Below are 18,110 nucleotides of genomic sequence, written 5' to 3' on the forward strand. Positions count from 1 at the left end.
GGATTCCCCTAGAACTGGAGTTATGGACGGCTGTTAGCCATCATATAATTGCCAGGAATCAAACCCAGGTCCTCTGCAAGAGCAGCCAGTGCTCTTAACCGCTGAGCCATCTCTCCATCCCTTTGCCGAGAATTCTTATGAGCAGCTATTGAATTTTATCAAGTGCTCATTCTGCATAAATTGAGATGATAGTATTTTTTCTTTATTTCATTGATGAAATGAATCACATTAATTGGTTTGTAAATGTAAGCTCAGTGTTGCATTCTGGGGATAAATTTTACTTGGCCATGATATATTGCTTTTAACAATATTGCTGCATTTAGGACTCTCCACCTCCTATGGTGTTCTTGCCAATTGTGCTCTAGATTTGGCTGACTTTATAAAATGATTTTAGAAATATCTAATCTTTCCTACTCTCTTAATGAAGTTGGGGGTGGGGCAGAGTCTTGCTGTGTAGCTCAGGCTGGCCTTGAACTCACTGAACTCCTAGTGCACAGCTTCCTGAGTGCTGGGATTACAGGCGTGCACCACCACACCTGGCTTGACTTTACTTTTTTTTAATATTAGTATGTTTCTTTCTCCTATGTTTAGAATAATCCACCAGCGAAACTCTTGGGGACTAGGCTTTTCTTTGTAGGATATTTTCAAATTATGAGTGATGTTTATTTAATAAAACAAATTCAAATTTTTCTGCTTCTTGTGTCAAATTTAATAAAAATTTCTCAAGGAATGTGTCCAACTCATATAAGCCTTTAAATTTATTGATATTAAAATTGTTCATAATGTTCTCTTACTACCCTTGTAATGTCTGCAGGATCTGTGATATGAAACTTCCTCCTTTTCCTCTCCCTGTGCTTTTCCTCATCATCCTCCCTTCCTCCTCCTCCTCCTCCTCTTCCTCCTCTTCCTACTTATCTCCTCCTCCTCCCCCTCCTCTTTCTCTTCCTCTTTCTCTTCACCCCACTCAGGACCAGCAGAGCTTCTTGGATCTGAAGTGATGTGCTCTTCTGGGTTGGGGAAATCCTTGACCATTATTTAGCCAAATGCTTCTCCCCATCTCCTCTCTGTCCATTCACATGTATGTAAGCCATCTTAACTGCACCCCCGTCCTTCTTAAAGTTGCTCCTTTTGAAAGATTTCTTTGCCCTCTGTGCCTTACGTATATTCTGACATTTATCCTGTGTTTGTGATTCCCCGTGTCCAGTATGCTGATAAAATTCCCAATTTTAGATATTGAATTTTTTTATAGATTCTAATTCTCAATTGAATTACATTTTTTGTCCTTTTTTTTTTTTTCTTCTTGAGACAGGGTCTCCCTGTAGTACCAGCTGTCCTGGAACTCGCTAGGTAGACTGGGCTGGCCTCAAACTCACAGAGATCTGCCTGCCTCTGCTTCCCAAGTGCTGGGACTAAAGGTGTGCGCCACCATGCCGGGCTGAATTACATTTTTATCCATTTTCCACCTCTGTGAGAAAAACATTTTTATTTATATTTTTATTTAGTGTGTGTGTGTGTGTGGTGTGCACGCTGCAGGCACATATGTATATGTGTAGGCCAGAGGAGGATGCCAAGTGTCCTCCTTTATCACATTTCACATTATTTCTTTGAGACAAGGTCCCTAGTGAACCTGGAGGTAGCTGGAGGCCAGCAAGCGCCCCAGCAATCGTCTGCCTGTCTCCCACAGCACTGGGGTTATAGATGTATGTGGCCATATCCAGTTTTTTATGAAGGAGCTGAGGCTCTGAGTTCAGGTTCTCGTGCATATAAAGTAAGCATTCTTTTTTTAAAATTTTATGTGTATGAGTATTTTGCCCACAGAGGTCAGAAGAGGGTGTTGGAACCCCTCTAACCGTAGTTATGGATGGCTGTTAGCCGCCACACGAGTGCTTGGAATTGAACCCAGGTCCTTTGGAAGAGCACCCAGTGCTCTTAACTACAGAGCCATCTCTCCAGCCTCAATTTTTGTGTGTGTCCTGCCCCAGCTGTTCTGGAACTCGCTATTAGACCAGCCTGACCTCTATCTCACAGAGCTCTGCCTGTCTCTGCCTGGGATTAAAGGCATGTACCACCATGCCCAGACTTCTTTGAGATAGGAGCTCATAGTCCAGGCTACAGGTAGCCTCGCTATGCAGCTGAGGAAGAACTTGAACTCTTAATCCTCTTCCCTCCACCTTCCAAGGAGCTATTAAAAGTGTGTGCCACTATACCTGGTGAGGAAACCAGTATTTTAGTATACTAACCCTATTGGTTACTTTCAGTGCATTGGTCACAATTATTTTTCCAGTTCTATCCTGCTACCTCCAGTATTCCAGCCATCCCTGGGCCTGCTTGTTTCTCTTACCCAGCTCACCTCCCTGCTTGTTACTTCCATGTTTCCATCACAGCTCTTCATTTTGGTGCAGTCTTAACTGTGGGTGAGCTGTTGTAGCTCTGCACACACTTGTTGCCCAAATAATGTTTTCTTCTGGCGGGGCAGTCAAATTGGCAGCGGACAGCCTGGGTCCTTCCCAGGTTGGGTGGGAACTTTAGGGTGGATCTGTTTCACCTTTTCTCTATCATGAAGTTCTTGGTGCTTGGGGCCAGAGAAATAGCTTGGCAGATAGCTGTGCTGCTCTGTGGAGGACCCAGGTTCGGTTCCCAACACCCGAATGGCACCTAACAATGATCTATAACCTCAGTTCCAGGGGATCTCGTGCTTTGTCCTGGCCTCCACAGACATGGCATGCACATGGTGTGCTTGCATACCTGCAGAAAAAAACATTCAAATGCATAAAATACAAATAGAAATAATAAAGTAATACTTAAAAACCCAACCCAGTGCCGGCTCTGCGGCAACCTCAGGTTCCACTCAGATGCACAGAGCTCACAGAGGCCAGCGGGGCGGGGACTTGAGCTCGGACTTTCTTCTCCAGCATCCCACTTCTGCCCTGTGTGCTTGTTTAGCTTCCAGAGTTGCTGACAGTCCAAGGTTAAGTCTAGTGTCAACTTCTTTATGTCTAAGATCAGCAGCTTCTAGAAGTCGGCATTTTTAAAGAGTTTTTCTAGAAAATTCCAGTGGGAACCACCATTGTCACTGTGTTGGTGGACTGTCCTGTCTGTGGCATAAGTTCCCGGGAACTAGTTCTCAGCCACGCCACGGATACTCACGGAGCTCGGAACACCAAGGACAGGGGCTCAAGTGCTGGGCCCTGAGTATCTTTTCTCTGTATACTAGCTCTCAGACCCCGACTGAGGATGACCGAGGATGGACAACTGTTATTCTGGTATCCTCCGCTCCTACACAGCCATCCCTTCCATGGCCTCCACTGTCTGAGCTGTCCATCTGGTCTGCATTTTCTTTCCCATCTTCCTTCCCATCCTGAGCCCTCAGGGGCTCTTCCAGGACCTTCTTGTTAGGAAACTGAACCCCACTACAAACCACTGTGTCCTCCTCTTCTCCTGCACACCCCTGCTGAACAACGGCCTTCTCTGCTGGGGGAGACGTGTTTATGTGTTCGGTCACCACAGAACACAGGTGGTGTGCATGTCCTCTGTTGTCAACGAGGCACTGCCTAGTTTAGAGTGTTTGCAAGACCAGGACACAGCCCTCCTCCAAGGACACTTGCTGCAGGGTGGCAGGTGCTTTATCTTGGCCACTGAGTCATGGTTTGCCAAGATGGAAGCAGCCACAGCTGTGAGGAACCCACTGAAAGTGTTTCTGAGTGGCAGGTCTGCCTGATGAACATTGTGAGGTATACATGGGGTGATGGTCCTCAGCACTGCAGGACTAGCTGTCAGGTGTATCAGCCAGCAGAGGAACAGGCAAGGTGTCCTCCAGGGGTCCTGCCTCCGTGCCTGGGGTGGGAATCTGCCTGCTGCCAGGGTCCCAGGAAGCTCTGATGGAGAAGCACTGTGCTGAGCATGTTCTTTGAGTCAGGATGTGAGGCATCTTAAGTACTGGACAAGCAACCTTCTGACACCCCTTCTGTGGGGATCCACAGTCCCCAGGAACCTCCCTGTGATTTCAGACACTGTTTATAATTGAGAGTCATGTGCAATGACAGGGGCAGCAGGAGGAATCCATGTGGCAACCAGCAGGTGCCAGCAAAGATCCCGAATCTTCTTCTGGAAAGAGTATTCCCATCACTGGAGCAAGGACATGTGATCTCACTTGAACAAGCTGACCCTGGCTGTAAAAGGGCAGAGTGGGTGGGTGAAGGAGAGGACATAGGGTGGCATGTGGTGTCTGGAAGCTGCACAGTCATCTAGGACAGACAGTAGGGGACCTGCTCCTTCTTGTTTACTGGGACTCCCTGGGTTCAGTGGTGGAGATCATGTACTGGAAGGTCCTCAGCCCAGGCTCATGGGTGGGCCGCTCACCAGATGAGGAACCCAGCCTTCAGCCTGTGATGACACAAGGGACACTTTGTTAGTTCCTGTCACAAGAAGGGAGCCACATGTGTGGGCACGGGTCTACCTGTGGCAGGAATCCTGTGCTGTCTGCTATGGTGTCCTGGGCCATCCCACTCTCCATGGCTCACTATGTGTGCCAGGTGGTGCCAGGTATGAGTGAGCGGTCACCCACCTCTGCAGAGCACCCTAATGTGGGTGGGGCTAGCATCCTGCAGACACATCCCCATGCCCCATGAAGTCCTCCCGGCCTAACCCAGCAGGAATAGGAGACAGAAACACAGGATCAGCTAAGAACTTTGTGTGAGAGACCAACAGTTTAGGAGACCCTGTCACTAATGGGCATCCCATGCCTCTGTGATGGGGATTGAGCATCACTTTCTGCCTGATGGCTTTAACGGGTAGGGTGGCCTTTGCTCAAACCGGGTGCTCAGGCAGTCATATTCTGCCAGCGCAGAGCTCTCCTGCCCAGGTCTATGGAGGAGGAGAATTCAGTGAATGACTGTGTGCACTTAGCTCCAGAACGTAGCTGCTTTTACATGATTTTATTTCCACCAGCCGCTCTGCTCTGCTGATGGGCTGGGCTGCTCTCACAGCACTGTGGCATGCACCAGTGAACAGGAGTTGAGTCATTAAAGGTTTCTGTATCTTCTTCTGCTCATGGCTTGCATGGAATTTGTGGTCAGGGTTAATTAGACACCCATCTCTGTTTCCAGCCAACTTTAGCAAATCACTGGCTTATTGGTGTTTTTTTTTTTTAACCTTAAATAGCAAACAGAAAAGCTGTCTTTGAAAATCTGTTTTGAATGGAGTTGTTCCTTCATCAATGATGCTGTCCTGTTACAAACCTAGTGCCATTTACGACACTTAGAGCACCCAAGTTCCTCCTTCCACACCCCATGCAGGGTCCACCTTGGGCCAAGCACATACCTGCTTGGGCACCGCTGGTGAGAGGCCTAGGACACAGGTTGCAGCCATGTCCAGAATGTCTTGCTGCCACTGATAGGTTGACCACAAAGCACACTGTCCTTTAGGGAAGTTGGGAGGGTCACAGACTCCTTACTGCCCCAACCCCAGCAGCAGCCAGGGACTATGGCAGGTTAGGCTTGCTGGGCATTGCCTCCTGGAGCCTTCTCGTCCAGATGCCCCTACCCTACCCTGAAAGCCTCATCCTGCAGCAGGAGTCGTAGGAAATATACTCAATGTGAGATCAACTGTGCAGCATCCAGCTCATGTCTGCACCTCAGAGGCAGGTTCACCTCATGCATTCCAAAGAAGAATCTTGTACATTATATCCTTAGTGGCAGGTGTGGGTGGGTCAGGGTGACCTCTGCTTTGCCCATTGCATGGCAGGAGGCAAGAACTGTAGGCCTTCCCTCAATCCCACCCAGTAATGCCTGTTGCTGTGGATACAATACAGCAAAGGATGGGGGCTTCTTGCTGGGTTGCTCTGGCTGACAGTGCAAGGACACACATTGCCTGGGGCCCCTAGAAGGGACTTGTCACTGGGACCAGCCCAGGGTGAGCTGGCTGGATCAGGGTGGCCTGGGGCTGGGGCATCATGCAGCATGGGAGCCCTGGATGCCTGCTTTTGCTTCTAGTCCCCTAGCCAGAGACACTGGCAGGCAAGGCTGCCATGGCTTCCTCTCCCAATGCCACTCTGCCCGTTTCTATGGTAACTGTAGATCTGTACCCTTCCTGTGCGCGTGATTGTGTTCTGTTCTCCTTGTAGATGGAGGAGATAAGATTTAAAGACAGAGCAGTCTTCGTGCTGGAGAGAGAGTTAGGGGTTCAAGCCGGGCATGCCCAGAGACTGCAGCTCCAGAAAGAGGCTCTAGATGAGCAACTTTCCCAGGCCAAAGAGGCTGAGCGGCACCCAGGCAGCCCCAGACGGGAACTTCCTTATGCAAGCGGTGCAGGAGACGCCTCAGACCACTCGGGAAGCCCTGTAAGCACCCCCAGGCCTTGCTCCAGCTGCCTCCCGGTTGCAGACCCACAGTGCCGTATGGCTGTGTGGCCCTATGCAGCAGCTCCATGGGGAGTCCAGAACGCACATCTAGCCAGACCCTCCTGTCCCAGACTGTACAGCTAGTGCCTGACTTACCTAGCTCTGGCTGCCAGGAGGGCTGGCAGACTGTCTCCCTCCTTCCTCACCATCCCAGCATAAGCACCGATCTTGTAGCCTCCAGGACCACAGGTTGCTAAGGGTCTTCTCACTTGCTGGTCGAGGTTGCTGCCCTTGGCTGGTGGGGAGGACCCACTCTGAGCATGAGCTGCTCCTCCTCCCTTCCCCTGCATGTGCGCCAGCTCCCCCCCCACCTGCATCTCTGGCTTGGTCCCTCACCTTGTTGTTTCTGGCGCTAGCCCCACCAGTCACCACCCACCTGCTTTTCATGTGACACTTTCTGCTCTTCCTCGAGCTGCTGGTGACCTTGTGGGGCACAGCTGCAAGGCACCTATCCCATCATTGCTTCTCACTTCTCTGTGGTGGTCTGCAGCACCCTGGGAGACCCTCAAAGCCATCCCTCTGAGTCTTTGGTCCCCAGCCTCTCCTGCACCTGTTGAATGAGGAATCAGAGCCGTGTCTAGTACCTTTCTGGACACACTTTTTGTTTGATTCAAGGGCAAAATTTTGAGCTGAGCTAGCCTTGGGCCATTGACATTAGAGAACATGATTTATAGTCATATTTTAAATGGCTTAACTGAGTTAGAATCATGCCTGCCCAGGTTCTGGACAGACCACTGGATTCACTCCAGATTCCAAACCTGAATTGGAATGTTTTCATTGATTTTTAGCATTCCCATGGTTCTAAAAGAAACCTCTTAGAAACTCAGTCTGATGGAGCACACTTCTTGGGAAAGCAACTTTAGAAAGTCTTCAAGGAGTATCTTTTCTTGTGCTCACCCTGTAAACTGACTTGCTGCCTGGCAGGTAGGGCAGATCCACCTGGAAGGTGCAGCTGGGAGCAGCCGCCAGGAGGCATGCAGCTAGTTCTTACCCACACTTGCACTCCCTCACCTGCCATATTTGCATACTGTGGACATGTTTGCTTTCCCATCATGCAGTTTGCCATGCATGAGCTCTAGGCCGGTACCTCTGCCAGGAGGGGCCCCATCAGCAGCCACTTGGAAGCAAAGCAAGTCACGGATGCAGAGGTGTTTTGGTGGGCTGGGATGTGCAAAGGTTTGTATCTAGGAACAGTTATTTGCAGTTGATTTTTGTTTCAGGAACAGCAGTTGGATGAAAAGGATGCCAGGCGCTTCCAACTTAAAATCGCAGAGTTAAGTGCCATCATCCGTAAACTAGAGGATCGAAACGCCTTGCTTTCTGAAGAAAGGAATGAACTGGTGAGTGGCAGGTAGGGGGCTTTGGATCCCATGGGTGAGGGATCTCCACTGTGGCCTGGAGAGGGCTGTGGTATCCACTTCCGGGGTCCTTGTGGATGGTGACAAGGGACAGCCTTGCATCAAGGTCTCTTGGTCATGTTCCAGTAAAACCTTATTGACAAAAACAGATGGTGGGCCAGGTAACACCCCATGTGCTGGTTGGCTGATCCCTACACTGTATTTCTTCTGCATGGCCTGGTCTGTGAACTCACTGCTCTTCAATGGAGCCCTCACTGTTAGTCTCCAAAGCTACTGAGTTTCCCAATCACCTCCCAGCAGGTGCTCGAGCTTCCCAGAGTGGTCCAGTGATTTTACTTATTGACAAACAGAGCATTGGCGCAGACTGCTGCACCTGGGGACCCCACCTGGGGCCTGGGCCGTACTTTCATTTCTGTACTCCATTCCTACACCCACAGATCCTGCATCTATACGTCTCATAGGTTCTTCACCTACAGATGCTATACCCATAGATTCTCTATCTATAGGTCTCCACCTATAGAATTTGTACCCGTGGACTCTCAGAGCCCCACACCTACAGATTCTGTACCTACAGATTCTGCACCCATGGACTTTGCACTTCTATGCCTTGTGCCTCTACATCCCTCACCTACACATTTACACTTAGAGTTCAGCATCTACAGCTCTCCCAATGGGTTTTTTTTATTCTATGTGTATGCATGTATGGCCTGCATGTAGGGAAGTGCATCCGTGCCGTGCAGTGCCCGTGGAGGACAGAAGAGGCTCCCCTGGAGCGGAGTTATGGACAGTTGTTAACTGTCATGTGGGTGCTGGGATTCGAACCCAGGTCTTCTACAAGAACAGCCAGTGTTCTTAACCGCTGAGCCATCTCTCCAGCCCATCACAATAGGTTTCTTACCTACGGGTCTCACACTTAAGGATTCCGTATCTGCAGGTCTGACATCCACAGATCCCACCATGGACCAAAATTATTTTCAAAAATTGCATCTGTCCAGCACAGAACAGACTTTTTTGCTGTTATTTCCTGAACAATATCATTCATCAACTATTTGCATAGCACTTGTTCTATGTGAGATATTATAAACAATCCCACAGTTTAAAGCATACAGGGGATGTGGTGAGTTTTGGGCTAAAACCCTCGTGCCACTTTATGTAAGGGACATGAGCAACTGGGGAGCAGGGTCTTCATCATGTTCAATCCCTCTGGACCTGTCTGGTCAGTTTGTTTTTCTCTGTGTGGAGACCTGTCAGTTCTCTGTCACACAAAAATGCATGTTATATAACAAATTTTCTTTCAGTTAAAGCGTTTACGCGAAGCTGAAAGTCAGTATAAGCCATTGCTGGATAAAAACAAGCGCCTTACCCGGAAAAATGAAGATTTGTCTCACACTTTACGGCGCATAGAGAGCAAGTTGAAATTTGTCACTCAGGAGAACATGGAAATGGTAAGTAAGCACCTGCTAGGTGTGCAGGAGCAGCAGCCTGGGCAGAGCCGGCAGTGGCTCATCCCCTCCACACTCCTCTAATGCCAGGGGCTTGGGCAAAGGGCTCACAGCCCTGAAAAATCCCATGTGCAAAGTAGCAGGAGGCCCCAGGATCCTACTGAGTGGAGGGGCAGGAGGTATGTGTGCTGGTTAGTTTTTGTCTACTTGACACACACTTGAGTCGCCTAAGAGGGAACTGATGAACTTCCTTTATTGGATTGGCCTGGAACATGTCTTTGGGCATTTTCTTGATTGCTGATTGATGTAGGAGGTCCCAGCCCTCGTTAGCAGTGCCATCCCTGGGCAGGTGGGCCTAAGCTGTATAAAAAGGTTGCCGAGAAAGCCAGAGGAAACAAGCCTGTAGTAAGCAGCATTCCTCCACGGACTCTGTTTCAGCGGCAGAGAGCTGGGATCATCCGGAGACCCAGTTCTTTAAATGACCTTGATCAAAGTCAAGATGAGAGAGAGATTGACTTCCTGAAGCTCCAGATTGTGGAGCAGCAAAACCTCATCGATGAGCTTTCCAAGGTATTGTGCTCTTGCCCCCTCTGCTGTCATGTGTGCCCTCCGCAGCTGTGTCCCTGCTCACTACACGTCCTCCACTGCCGGGCCCTCTGTCCACCATGCACCGCCACCACTGAAAATGCCATGCTGCCACGCCCCCTGCCCGCTGTGTGGCTCTGACCCTCTACTGCTGTCCCCTTCCCACTAGGTTTCCCTCTGCTGCATACCCTCTACCAACCCTCAGCTCTCCAGGGTGGGGATGGGACAGGGAGAGGACAGACATGTATTTGTGAGGCCTCCTAGGCTGGGCCCCCCGTCACTGTCATTACTCAAGATGGCCCTTTTTAAATAGCTTCTATTCCCTGAGTTTCCTAACTACTCTGAACCCCAAGGCTACCAACATTGCCCATGTTGGTAACAAATCACCATAGCCTGGTAGCTTAAGGCCATGTAATCTATCCGACCTCACCATTCTAGAGGCTGCAAATCAAGGTCTGGGTGGCCATGCTCCCTCCAAGCACTCTGGGAGGGATCCCCCTTTCTCTTGGGTAGCCCTTGTGGTCTCTAGGGCTCCCTGACTGTGGCCATACCATCCCAGTTGCTACCCCTGTGGATTCTTCCTGTACTGATTGAACAGTCTACTCTTTGTCTCTTGTGGGAACCTTGTCACTGGGTTTGCGGCCCACCTTCATCAGTGTGAGCCTGCCACAGCGTCTTTACTTTATTATTCATTCAAAGATCCTATTTGGAAGTCACATCCCATGGATGTGGATTTAGCTGTGGACACCTTTTAGGGGCTACCATGAAGCCCCCTCCACTGCTCTGTCCCCATGCCGGCCGCCACACTCCCAGCACAGGTTTATATGTGGTGCTCTGTGAACTTTCTAGTTCCCCTAGCTCCCAGAACCTACTGCTGCTTGTTGGAATCCTGGAGGAGTCCATGCTGAGAACATTTCAGAACAAGTTGCCTGTGGTCACTCTGTGTCCTTGGGAAGGCCGCAGCAGGGTGTGACACCACATGCTGTGCTGGCCTGTCTTGCAGTGACCAAGCCTTCCTCTATGGGTCTAGAGAGGAAGACCCCTGACCCCAGGCTGTGGGGTGGTCTCACTGAGGAGGCCTTGCCTGGCCCTGCTGGAGACCTGAACTTTTTCTTCAGACTCGATAGTAGTGGTGGAGGGGGAATGTGAAAATTTGAAATCCTGGTTAATCACATCATGGCTGTGCCGCCTGCCATGAACAGAGACGCCTGTGCTCCGGAAGGTTCAGGGAGCCCTGGGTGGATAGGCTTCAGAAGGAAGGAGAAAGGAGCATTATGGTACCAGCCATCCACTGGGGAATAGGTGTATGGCCTGCAGGCCTTTGCCAGTCATGTGACCGGTTAAAGTTCAGGTATTCAGGAGCCTCTCTGCAGCCCCTCTAGAGCAAGGTCTGCATCATCTGTTCTGTGACATGGTATTTTCTTCTCCTAGACCCTGGAGACAGCAGGCTATGTGAAGAGTGTGTTGGTAAGTACTGAGCAGCATTGCCCTCTTTACTCTATGCTCTCCCTGCCCCACGTAGCCTCCTGTGCCCCATTCTGGGCCCATGGCTTCTTATGGCCTAAACAGCTACAACAGTCTTGGTGGGGGCCTGCTATCAGAGCACTCCCTGACCTGTGTCAGCCAGGCTGGTCCACCCTCATGACAGTAAAAACATGAGGACACGGGGCAGTGAAGCAGGGCTTGGTCTCTGTGGTATCTCAGGAGCTGTGTGTCCATAAGCAAGGACACTGTTTCCATGGAGCAGGAGGGGTCTGGCCATTGGTCCTCCTCGAAGCCCAGTTCTGCCCACTTCACGGGTGGGTGACAGAACACAGCAAGCTCAGGGGCCACTTACAAGGGGCCTTGTTGGCTGGAAGAGGATTGCTACCTTAGGCTTGTGTGTGCTTAGATCACCCAATAACACTCCATGCCCAAGACCACGTTCTTTATCAGTCGAAATGATGGTATGCAAACTTTAACCTGTGCACTTGCCAGACGAAGCTGTTCAGCTACTTAGAAAAACAAAACAAAACAACTTTACCTGCTTTTTGCAGGAGCGTGATAAACTGTTGAGGTACCGGAAACAAAGAAAGAAAATGGCAAAACTCCCCAAGGTAAAGGAAGGGGTGGGCAAGACACAAAACACAAGGTTTTTAAATTAATTTTTTATGTGTGTTAATGTTTTCCCTGCATGTATGTAAGTGTGCCTGTGTGTATCATGCCCGCAGAGGCCAGAAGAGGATGTCAGATCATCTGGAACTGGAGTTACAGATGGTTGTTAGCCACCATGTGGGTGCTGGGAACTGAGTCTGGGTACCAAACCTGGATCCTCTGCAAGATCAGTAAGCACTTTTAACCACTGAGCCATCTCTCCTGCCCCCAAATGCAAGCTTTTAAGACCTTCTTGAGAAAAATGAATCTCTTCCTTTTCAGATTTTATTAAATGTTGTCACTCTGAAATAGCTAACACAAGACTCAAAGCCAAGTCTCTGTTTTAAATTTTGTCAACTGAGAACAGGTTAACCTAGCTAAGAACAAGGAAAGATCCTGTCTATCTGAGGGTTACGGAGTTTTAGTGGAGGAAACACCAGGTTCAAGTGTCCTTGGAAATGAGCTCCATAGTTGTGCGTGCGTGCGTGCATGTGCGTGTGTTTTAGGGAGTTATGAAAAGAGGCTCTGGCTGTCTTTAAGACTCAAACCACAAGAGGGAGTCAACTCTGTTTTTGGGAATTCTGATTGCTCTGACAAAGCAGGAGCAAGGGAAGGCAGGCAGACCCCTGGCTTCGGCAGGGAAGCAGTGATGGCTTCGCAGTTCTGAGGAAGGCACTGAAAATCTGCTTCCCTAAGTTGCAGTTTGGCCAGTTCACACGGTCAGTGGTCAGTATGTACTTGGGGGTGTACAGACACAGACAGCTCAGTTCAACAGTCAGCCATGGACATGCTGGGACCTGTCCACTAAGGCCTCCCAACTCCATTCTCAGAATCTGAACCAATGCCACTACCCTTGGACTTTCTTCTCAGATATCATGAAAACCCAACCTCATTGCTTTTACACTTCCAAAGGATGATGAAGGTAGGAAGAGGAGGTGTACGGAGCCACAGGACATTCATGCCCTTTCCCTGAGCAGGACATTAAATTCCATGTCTCTGAGGACAGAGGGCCTGATGCCTTCACGGGGCTGGTTACTGTCATTGGTCCTGGCTGGCAATGAACCCTGCCATCAGATTGTCCTGTGTAAGCTGCAGTAACCTGTGTCTACTAGCCCCACACAGGATGCACATAGGCTGTGCACAACAGTCCTGCATCCTTCTTGAGAGCACCATCCTTTATGATAAGCCCATGGTTTTTATTGAGGGAAATTTTGGGGGCCATCCCAAAGGACCTACCTTACATGTGTTCTGTGCAATATGCTTGTGTGTGTGCAGGCATGTGTGTTGCTTTCAATTCTCCATGGTTTGTAGAGACACAGACCACTCACTACTCCTCAGCCACAGACTTGCCTGGCCCTTAGTATGGCTGAAAGGAGAGAGTTGGCCCAGGCCTCTTTCCTCAGGAGCACTTTAGGGTGTTTGGAAATACCTAGAGGCATGGTTGCCCAGCTATCCAGGTGCTTCTGTGAGAAGGGAGAGCTGGGAGGTCAGAACAGAAAGGCCTGGAAGACAGGAGGCCTGGAGCTTTACTGCAGACACTAGTGTGTGGTGAGCACTGGCCAGTGATGAGCTCGACTGCAGACATCAGTGTGTGGTGAAAGGGGCCAGTGAGGCTTCGGCAGCATTAGCAGGAGGTGAAGCCAGGAAGGAGATGCAGCATGTCAGAGCAGAAGCCTTCAGAGACAGAACAACCCTGTGACAAGAGGAGGCCAGGTGTGCTTGAAGTTAGATAATCACAGACCAGAGAGGCTGGAGGTTTGATGAGAGTTTGTGTTTATTTGATTTGCCCTTTGCTGTACAAGAAGCCTTGGGGAAAGTCTTCCTGAGAGTAGCCAGAAATCAACCAAGCAAGCATCAGGTAGTCACTCCTCTGGAAAGGTAAGGTGCTGGTCAGCTCACAGGAAACTAGTCCAGAACACTGCTGGGCAGGAGAAGGATGTGGTGTCTCTGGAAGGACTAGCAGAGAGACCCAAGGCCACAGCGGCTAATCACTGATTCAGAGTTGGGCAAGGAAGGAGGGAATCTTGAATGTGGCTGGAAGAGGATGTAAAGCTCCTAAAACCTAGATGAATAAAACTAAGAGTGAGGGGAACCGGAAGGCAGAGCCTCTCAAACGAGATGGTGGAGGGCCTGGTTTCATGTGGTTTTCAGTCCAATCTGTCAAGGACGGATACTTGTGAAAGCACCACAGAGACCTGTGATGCAGTCTGAGCTCTCAGTAGGGCAGAGCTGACTGTTCACTCTGTGTGAGCTCAGTGGGCACAGCACAAGTGTCAAGTCCAGGAACCACTTATACATGGAAATGTGGACCACTTCCCCATCCATCCCCCACCATCCCTCCTCTAGTGTAACCAAGCTGGCTTGTGCCCAGGCCCCCATCTTGGCCTGAGAGAAGCCAGCCCCAGCCCTCCCTGAAGGGCAATACAGAGAAGAGGGTGCATCGCAGTGGGGCCGCCCAGTGCAACTGGGCAATGCAGAGAGGAGGCGGGAGGCCTGGGATTATCAAGCCTGGCCTGGGTTTGCACTAATGCATTGCATTTGGGTCAGAAGCCAGTTGTTGTGGAGACCTTCTTTGGATATGATGAAGAAGCTTCTCTGGAATCCGACGGTTCTTCCATCTCTTACCAAACTGACAGGACAGACCAGACCCCATGCACGCCTGACGATGACCTGGAGGAGGTAACCTTGGCCTCTCATAGCGTTCTTGGGCTTACCAGCCCTGGGGGGACATTGAGACAGGGTGGGCATGGGTTTGGGATGGGAGCCTGTTACCCTGCTCTGTGTGAGCCTCTGGCCTGTCCTGGTAGTCCTCACTAATATATAATAACAAACACCTTCCACATAGCTTGGGTGTCCGGCTGCTGAGAGTCGCTCCTTGCCCCCAGTGTCTGCTCCTGCCAGCCGCTGTGAAGCTTGAGCCCCTTCAGAGAGGCCCAGACCCCTCCTAAGGTTTTCTAGGAAGGTCTGACTCACTTATTCTGCAGGAGGTCAGCCACCATTCCAGGCGCATCGGGATCTTGGTGCTTTGAGAGGATTTTATATATATATATATATATTTATACAGGGTCTCCCTGTAGCCCCAGCTGGCCTGGAACTCATTATGTAGATCAGGCTGGCCTCCATCTCACAGAGATCTGCCTGCCTCTGCCTCCTGAGTGCTGGCATTAAAGGTATATGCTGCCACACTCAGCTTGTAAGGACCTTTTTAACTTCTATAAACAGCCTGGTATCCTGTTGTCCAGCCCCACCTACCCGAATGATAGCTACTTCAAGTCCCGCAGCTGTCTCAGCCCCCAAGCTGCAAAACCAGGATTTGGCTTTGTAGGGGACTGGTCTGGTTTGGCTTGGCCAACCCCTATGGACAGGAAGTGGTGGTCTGTAGCCTTGACCAGACCCAGTGGCAAGGCCTATGACCTTCCCTGGCAGGTGCTAGAGAGTGACCCATGGACCTGCTTAAAAATCTAAGCCTTTGTAGCACAGCCACTGCCATCAGCCTTGGGGAGCAAGCATGGGGAGGGAAGATGGACTCAGCCACTCCTGGATATGGTCGGCCCTCCAACGTAAGGGACACCAGGACCCTTCCAAGGTGACAGCAAACCCACCTGCACCTGCTCTGTTGCTGTCGCAGCAGAAGTATACATCTTGGGGGTAACTTTGCCACCATGAGCTTGGGGTGCACAGGCTGGGGCCGATCTGTGAACTGTGCTGCCTGGGCCCTGCACTCCTTTCATAAAGACCAGTGTACTTGCATGACACAGTTCTGCCAGGCAGAGCTGTGTGAGAGGCTTGTCAGTCACAGAGTCCTCTGGCTGCAAGTAGAAGCCCCAGCTGAGCCCCTGGTCCCTGGCCACCAACCAGAGGCTCATCTTGACCTCAGGGCAGCTCCGCCACCTACCCAAGAGGCTCAAGGGTCACCTCCTCCAAAAACCGTTCTCCAAGAGTACCAGATCCCAAGTAGTGGCCTTCCTTACAGGCTGCAGAGTCCCTTTGTCACGCTGTTTACACCGGGAAGAGTGGAGCCTGGATGTTTGGCACATGCTAACGCCCCGTCTTTCTTTGCACATGTGGTGCCTGCATGGTGCCCATGTGTTTCTCCAGGGCCTGGCCAAGGAGGAGACAGAGTTGAGGTTCCGGCAGCTGACCATGGAGTACCAGGCACTGCAGCGAGCCTACGCCTTGCTGCAGGAGCAGGTCGGAGGGACACTGGATGCAGAGCGAGAAGTTAAGGTCTACATGACTTCTACTCCACAGCGTTCCCACTTCCCCTCGGCTCCTCTTGTTTGCCCCTGTAGTCCTGGCAAGGATATTTCACTTGCCCAAACTCCTAGGCTGATCCCTTCCCATTCCATAATTACTGGGTCCTGGGTTTTTCTCAATGAGGCTATTAAAAGCAATGTTGTTCAGCCTGCAGCTGGGTCACACAAGGCTGTAGGTGGGACCGGCCTAGACAGGGGCAGTATGGGTGTCATCCCTGCCAAGGGCTGTGGCCAGTGCACACAGAGCCTGTATCCCCTAAGACGAACCTACCTCTGCCCAGGGAGCTCTGTGACTAGGAGCCACAGAGATGGGCCACAGACAGTGTGGGAGCTCAGGTTTTAAACTTACAAAAGCTACTCATCCAACAAATCTTGGACTCAAACGTCGTGCCTGCCTTTACCCTGAGCTTTGTAGGCAGTCCCAAGAAGCTCCCACCTGCTTCCCTGGACCTGTCCTACCAGCTCCCAGCATCCTGACAAAGCTGGCCGGCAGGGCTGGGGACGCCCTCTGCTGGCTGTTGGGTTGCAGTGAGGGCACTAAGTCTCAGGGAGGGGGACACAGCAAAGGGCGTTAACCTTCCTCACTGCTTCTCAGGGGCAAGCTGCCTTAGGAACTGTGGTTGACCAGTAAGAAGACAGGCCACTTCCTGGGGATGCGGGGCTCTCCTAAGCAGGCAGCCCTGGGGTCTTGGGTTCTGCTTGGCTACACTTTCCCTGTCTACCCTGCTGGACAAGAGGCAACGTCATGGCTTCTGCAGTTTAGGACTGTGAGTTGGGTGGAAGATAGGCCTCTCAGGATGAGGGGACATGATGCCCCACCCCCACTGCATCCTCCCAGCCGCCCCAGGGGAGCCAGCTTGCAGATCTGCTTCCTGGCAGCTCCACTCGGGGAACCTGTTGTGGAAACCCAAATGGAAGACCTGTTGCAACCCCTCCCCTCCCTGCTGCTCCCCAAGTCCCACTTCTGCTGCCCTCCTTCCCACCTCTGCCCCTGATGGGGTGGAGACTCATCTGTTCTTGGAGGCAACTCTCCCTCTTCTGGCTGGAAAAGCAGAGAGGAAAATGGAAAGGATAGTTCTCGACATAGAAGAGGACTTTAAGTGTCCCCTCTATGGCTTTTTTAAATTTAATATTTGTGTGATCCTTCCTTGGAGGAAAACATTGTCAGACACATCCCCTCACCAAATTGACCTAAGGCCATGAGGCGCGCTCTGCAGGCCCTGCTGTCCCAAGGTGATGGGCCTCTGCCCTTGACTCAACCAGTCATATCCATTTGCTCTGGAGGCTGCACCCAGGGGGAGCAGGTGCTACTCTCGGCAGACAAACCCTCCCAAGACAAAATAAGGTCAAAGAGAGACTGGACCCAGTTAGAAGCCCAGGCCAGGAGGGGGACTTCACAGACCAGGAGAGATGACTTGTCAATCTCACAGCCTGTTGTTGAAATAAAACACACACCCGGTGGGAAGGTTGGATCAGGAGCACAAGCTACAGAGAAGGCAGTGGACCTGGAGGTCAGCAGAGGGCTCTGGGGCAGGAGTAGCAGTCTTTCTACAGACCACTCCGACAGTCAGTGACAGAGAATCAAGCCTGACTAGTGTGTTAGTCACTTTTCTGTTGCTGTGATAGAAACACTGACCCAAGCAATTTTTGAAGGAAGAGTTTATTTGAGCTTACGGTTCCAGGGGAATTACAGTCTGTCATGGCAGGGAGGCATGGTGGTTAGAGGTGGCTGGACCAGGAGCAGCAGAAGCTAAGCTCTCACATCATCACACAGACACAGGAAGCAAGAGACCAACTGGAGATCTGGCAAGGCTTACGAACTCCCTAAGCCCACCCCCAGTGACATGCTTCCTCCAGGATAGCCACACCTTCTGAAACTTCCCGAAACAGCACCACCATCTGGGGACAAAATGTCCAAATACTTGGAGCCTATGGGGGA

At 50.9% G+C, this 18,110-nt stretch overlaps 1 protein-coding gene across 1 annotated transcript in view; it reads left to right on the top strand.

The window, feature by feature from the left end:
- Jakmip3 (Janus kinase and microtubule interacting protein 3) overlaps positions 1-18,110 on the top strand; it is a 99,201-nt gene that overhangs the window by 32,825 nt on the left and 48,266 nt on the right. The window contains exons 3-10 of the mRNA XM_008823146.2: positions 6,122-6,337; positions 7,618-7,737; positions 9,054-9,200; positions 9,636-9,767; positions 11,214-11,249; positions 11,819-11,878; positions 14,466-14,594; positions 16,014-16,142. Of these exons, the coding sequence (XP_008821368.1) occupies positions 6,122-6,337; positions 7,618-7,737; positions 9,054-9,200; positions 9,636-9,767; positions 11,214-11,249; positions 11,819-11,878; positions 14,466-14,594; positions 16,014-16,142 (969 nt within the window). The remainder of the gene's footprint in view (positions 1-6,121; positions 6,338-7,617; positions 7,738-9,053; positions 9,201-9,635; positions 9,768-11,213; positions 11,250-11,818; positions 11,879-14,465; positions 14,595-16,013; positions 16,143-18,110) is intronic.

This window comes from Nannospalax galili, unplaced genomic scaffold (genome assembly GCF_000622305.1).
Source record: "Nannospalax galili isolate Female #2095 unplaced genomic scaffold, S.galili_v1.0 scaffold49, whole genome shotgun sequence".
In the NCBI taxonomy this organism is placed as follows: domain Eukaryota; kingdom Metazoa; phylum Chordata; class Mammalia; order Rodentia; family Spalacidae; genus Nannospalax; species Nannospalax galili.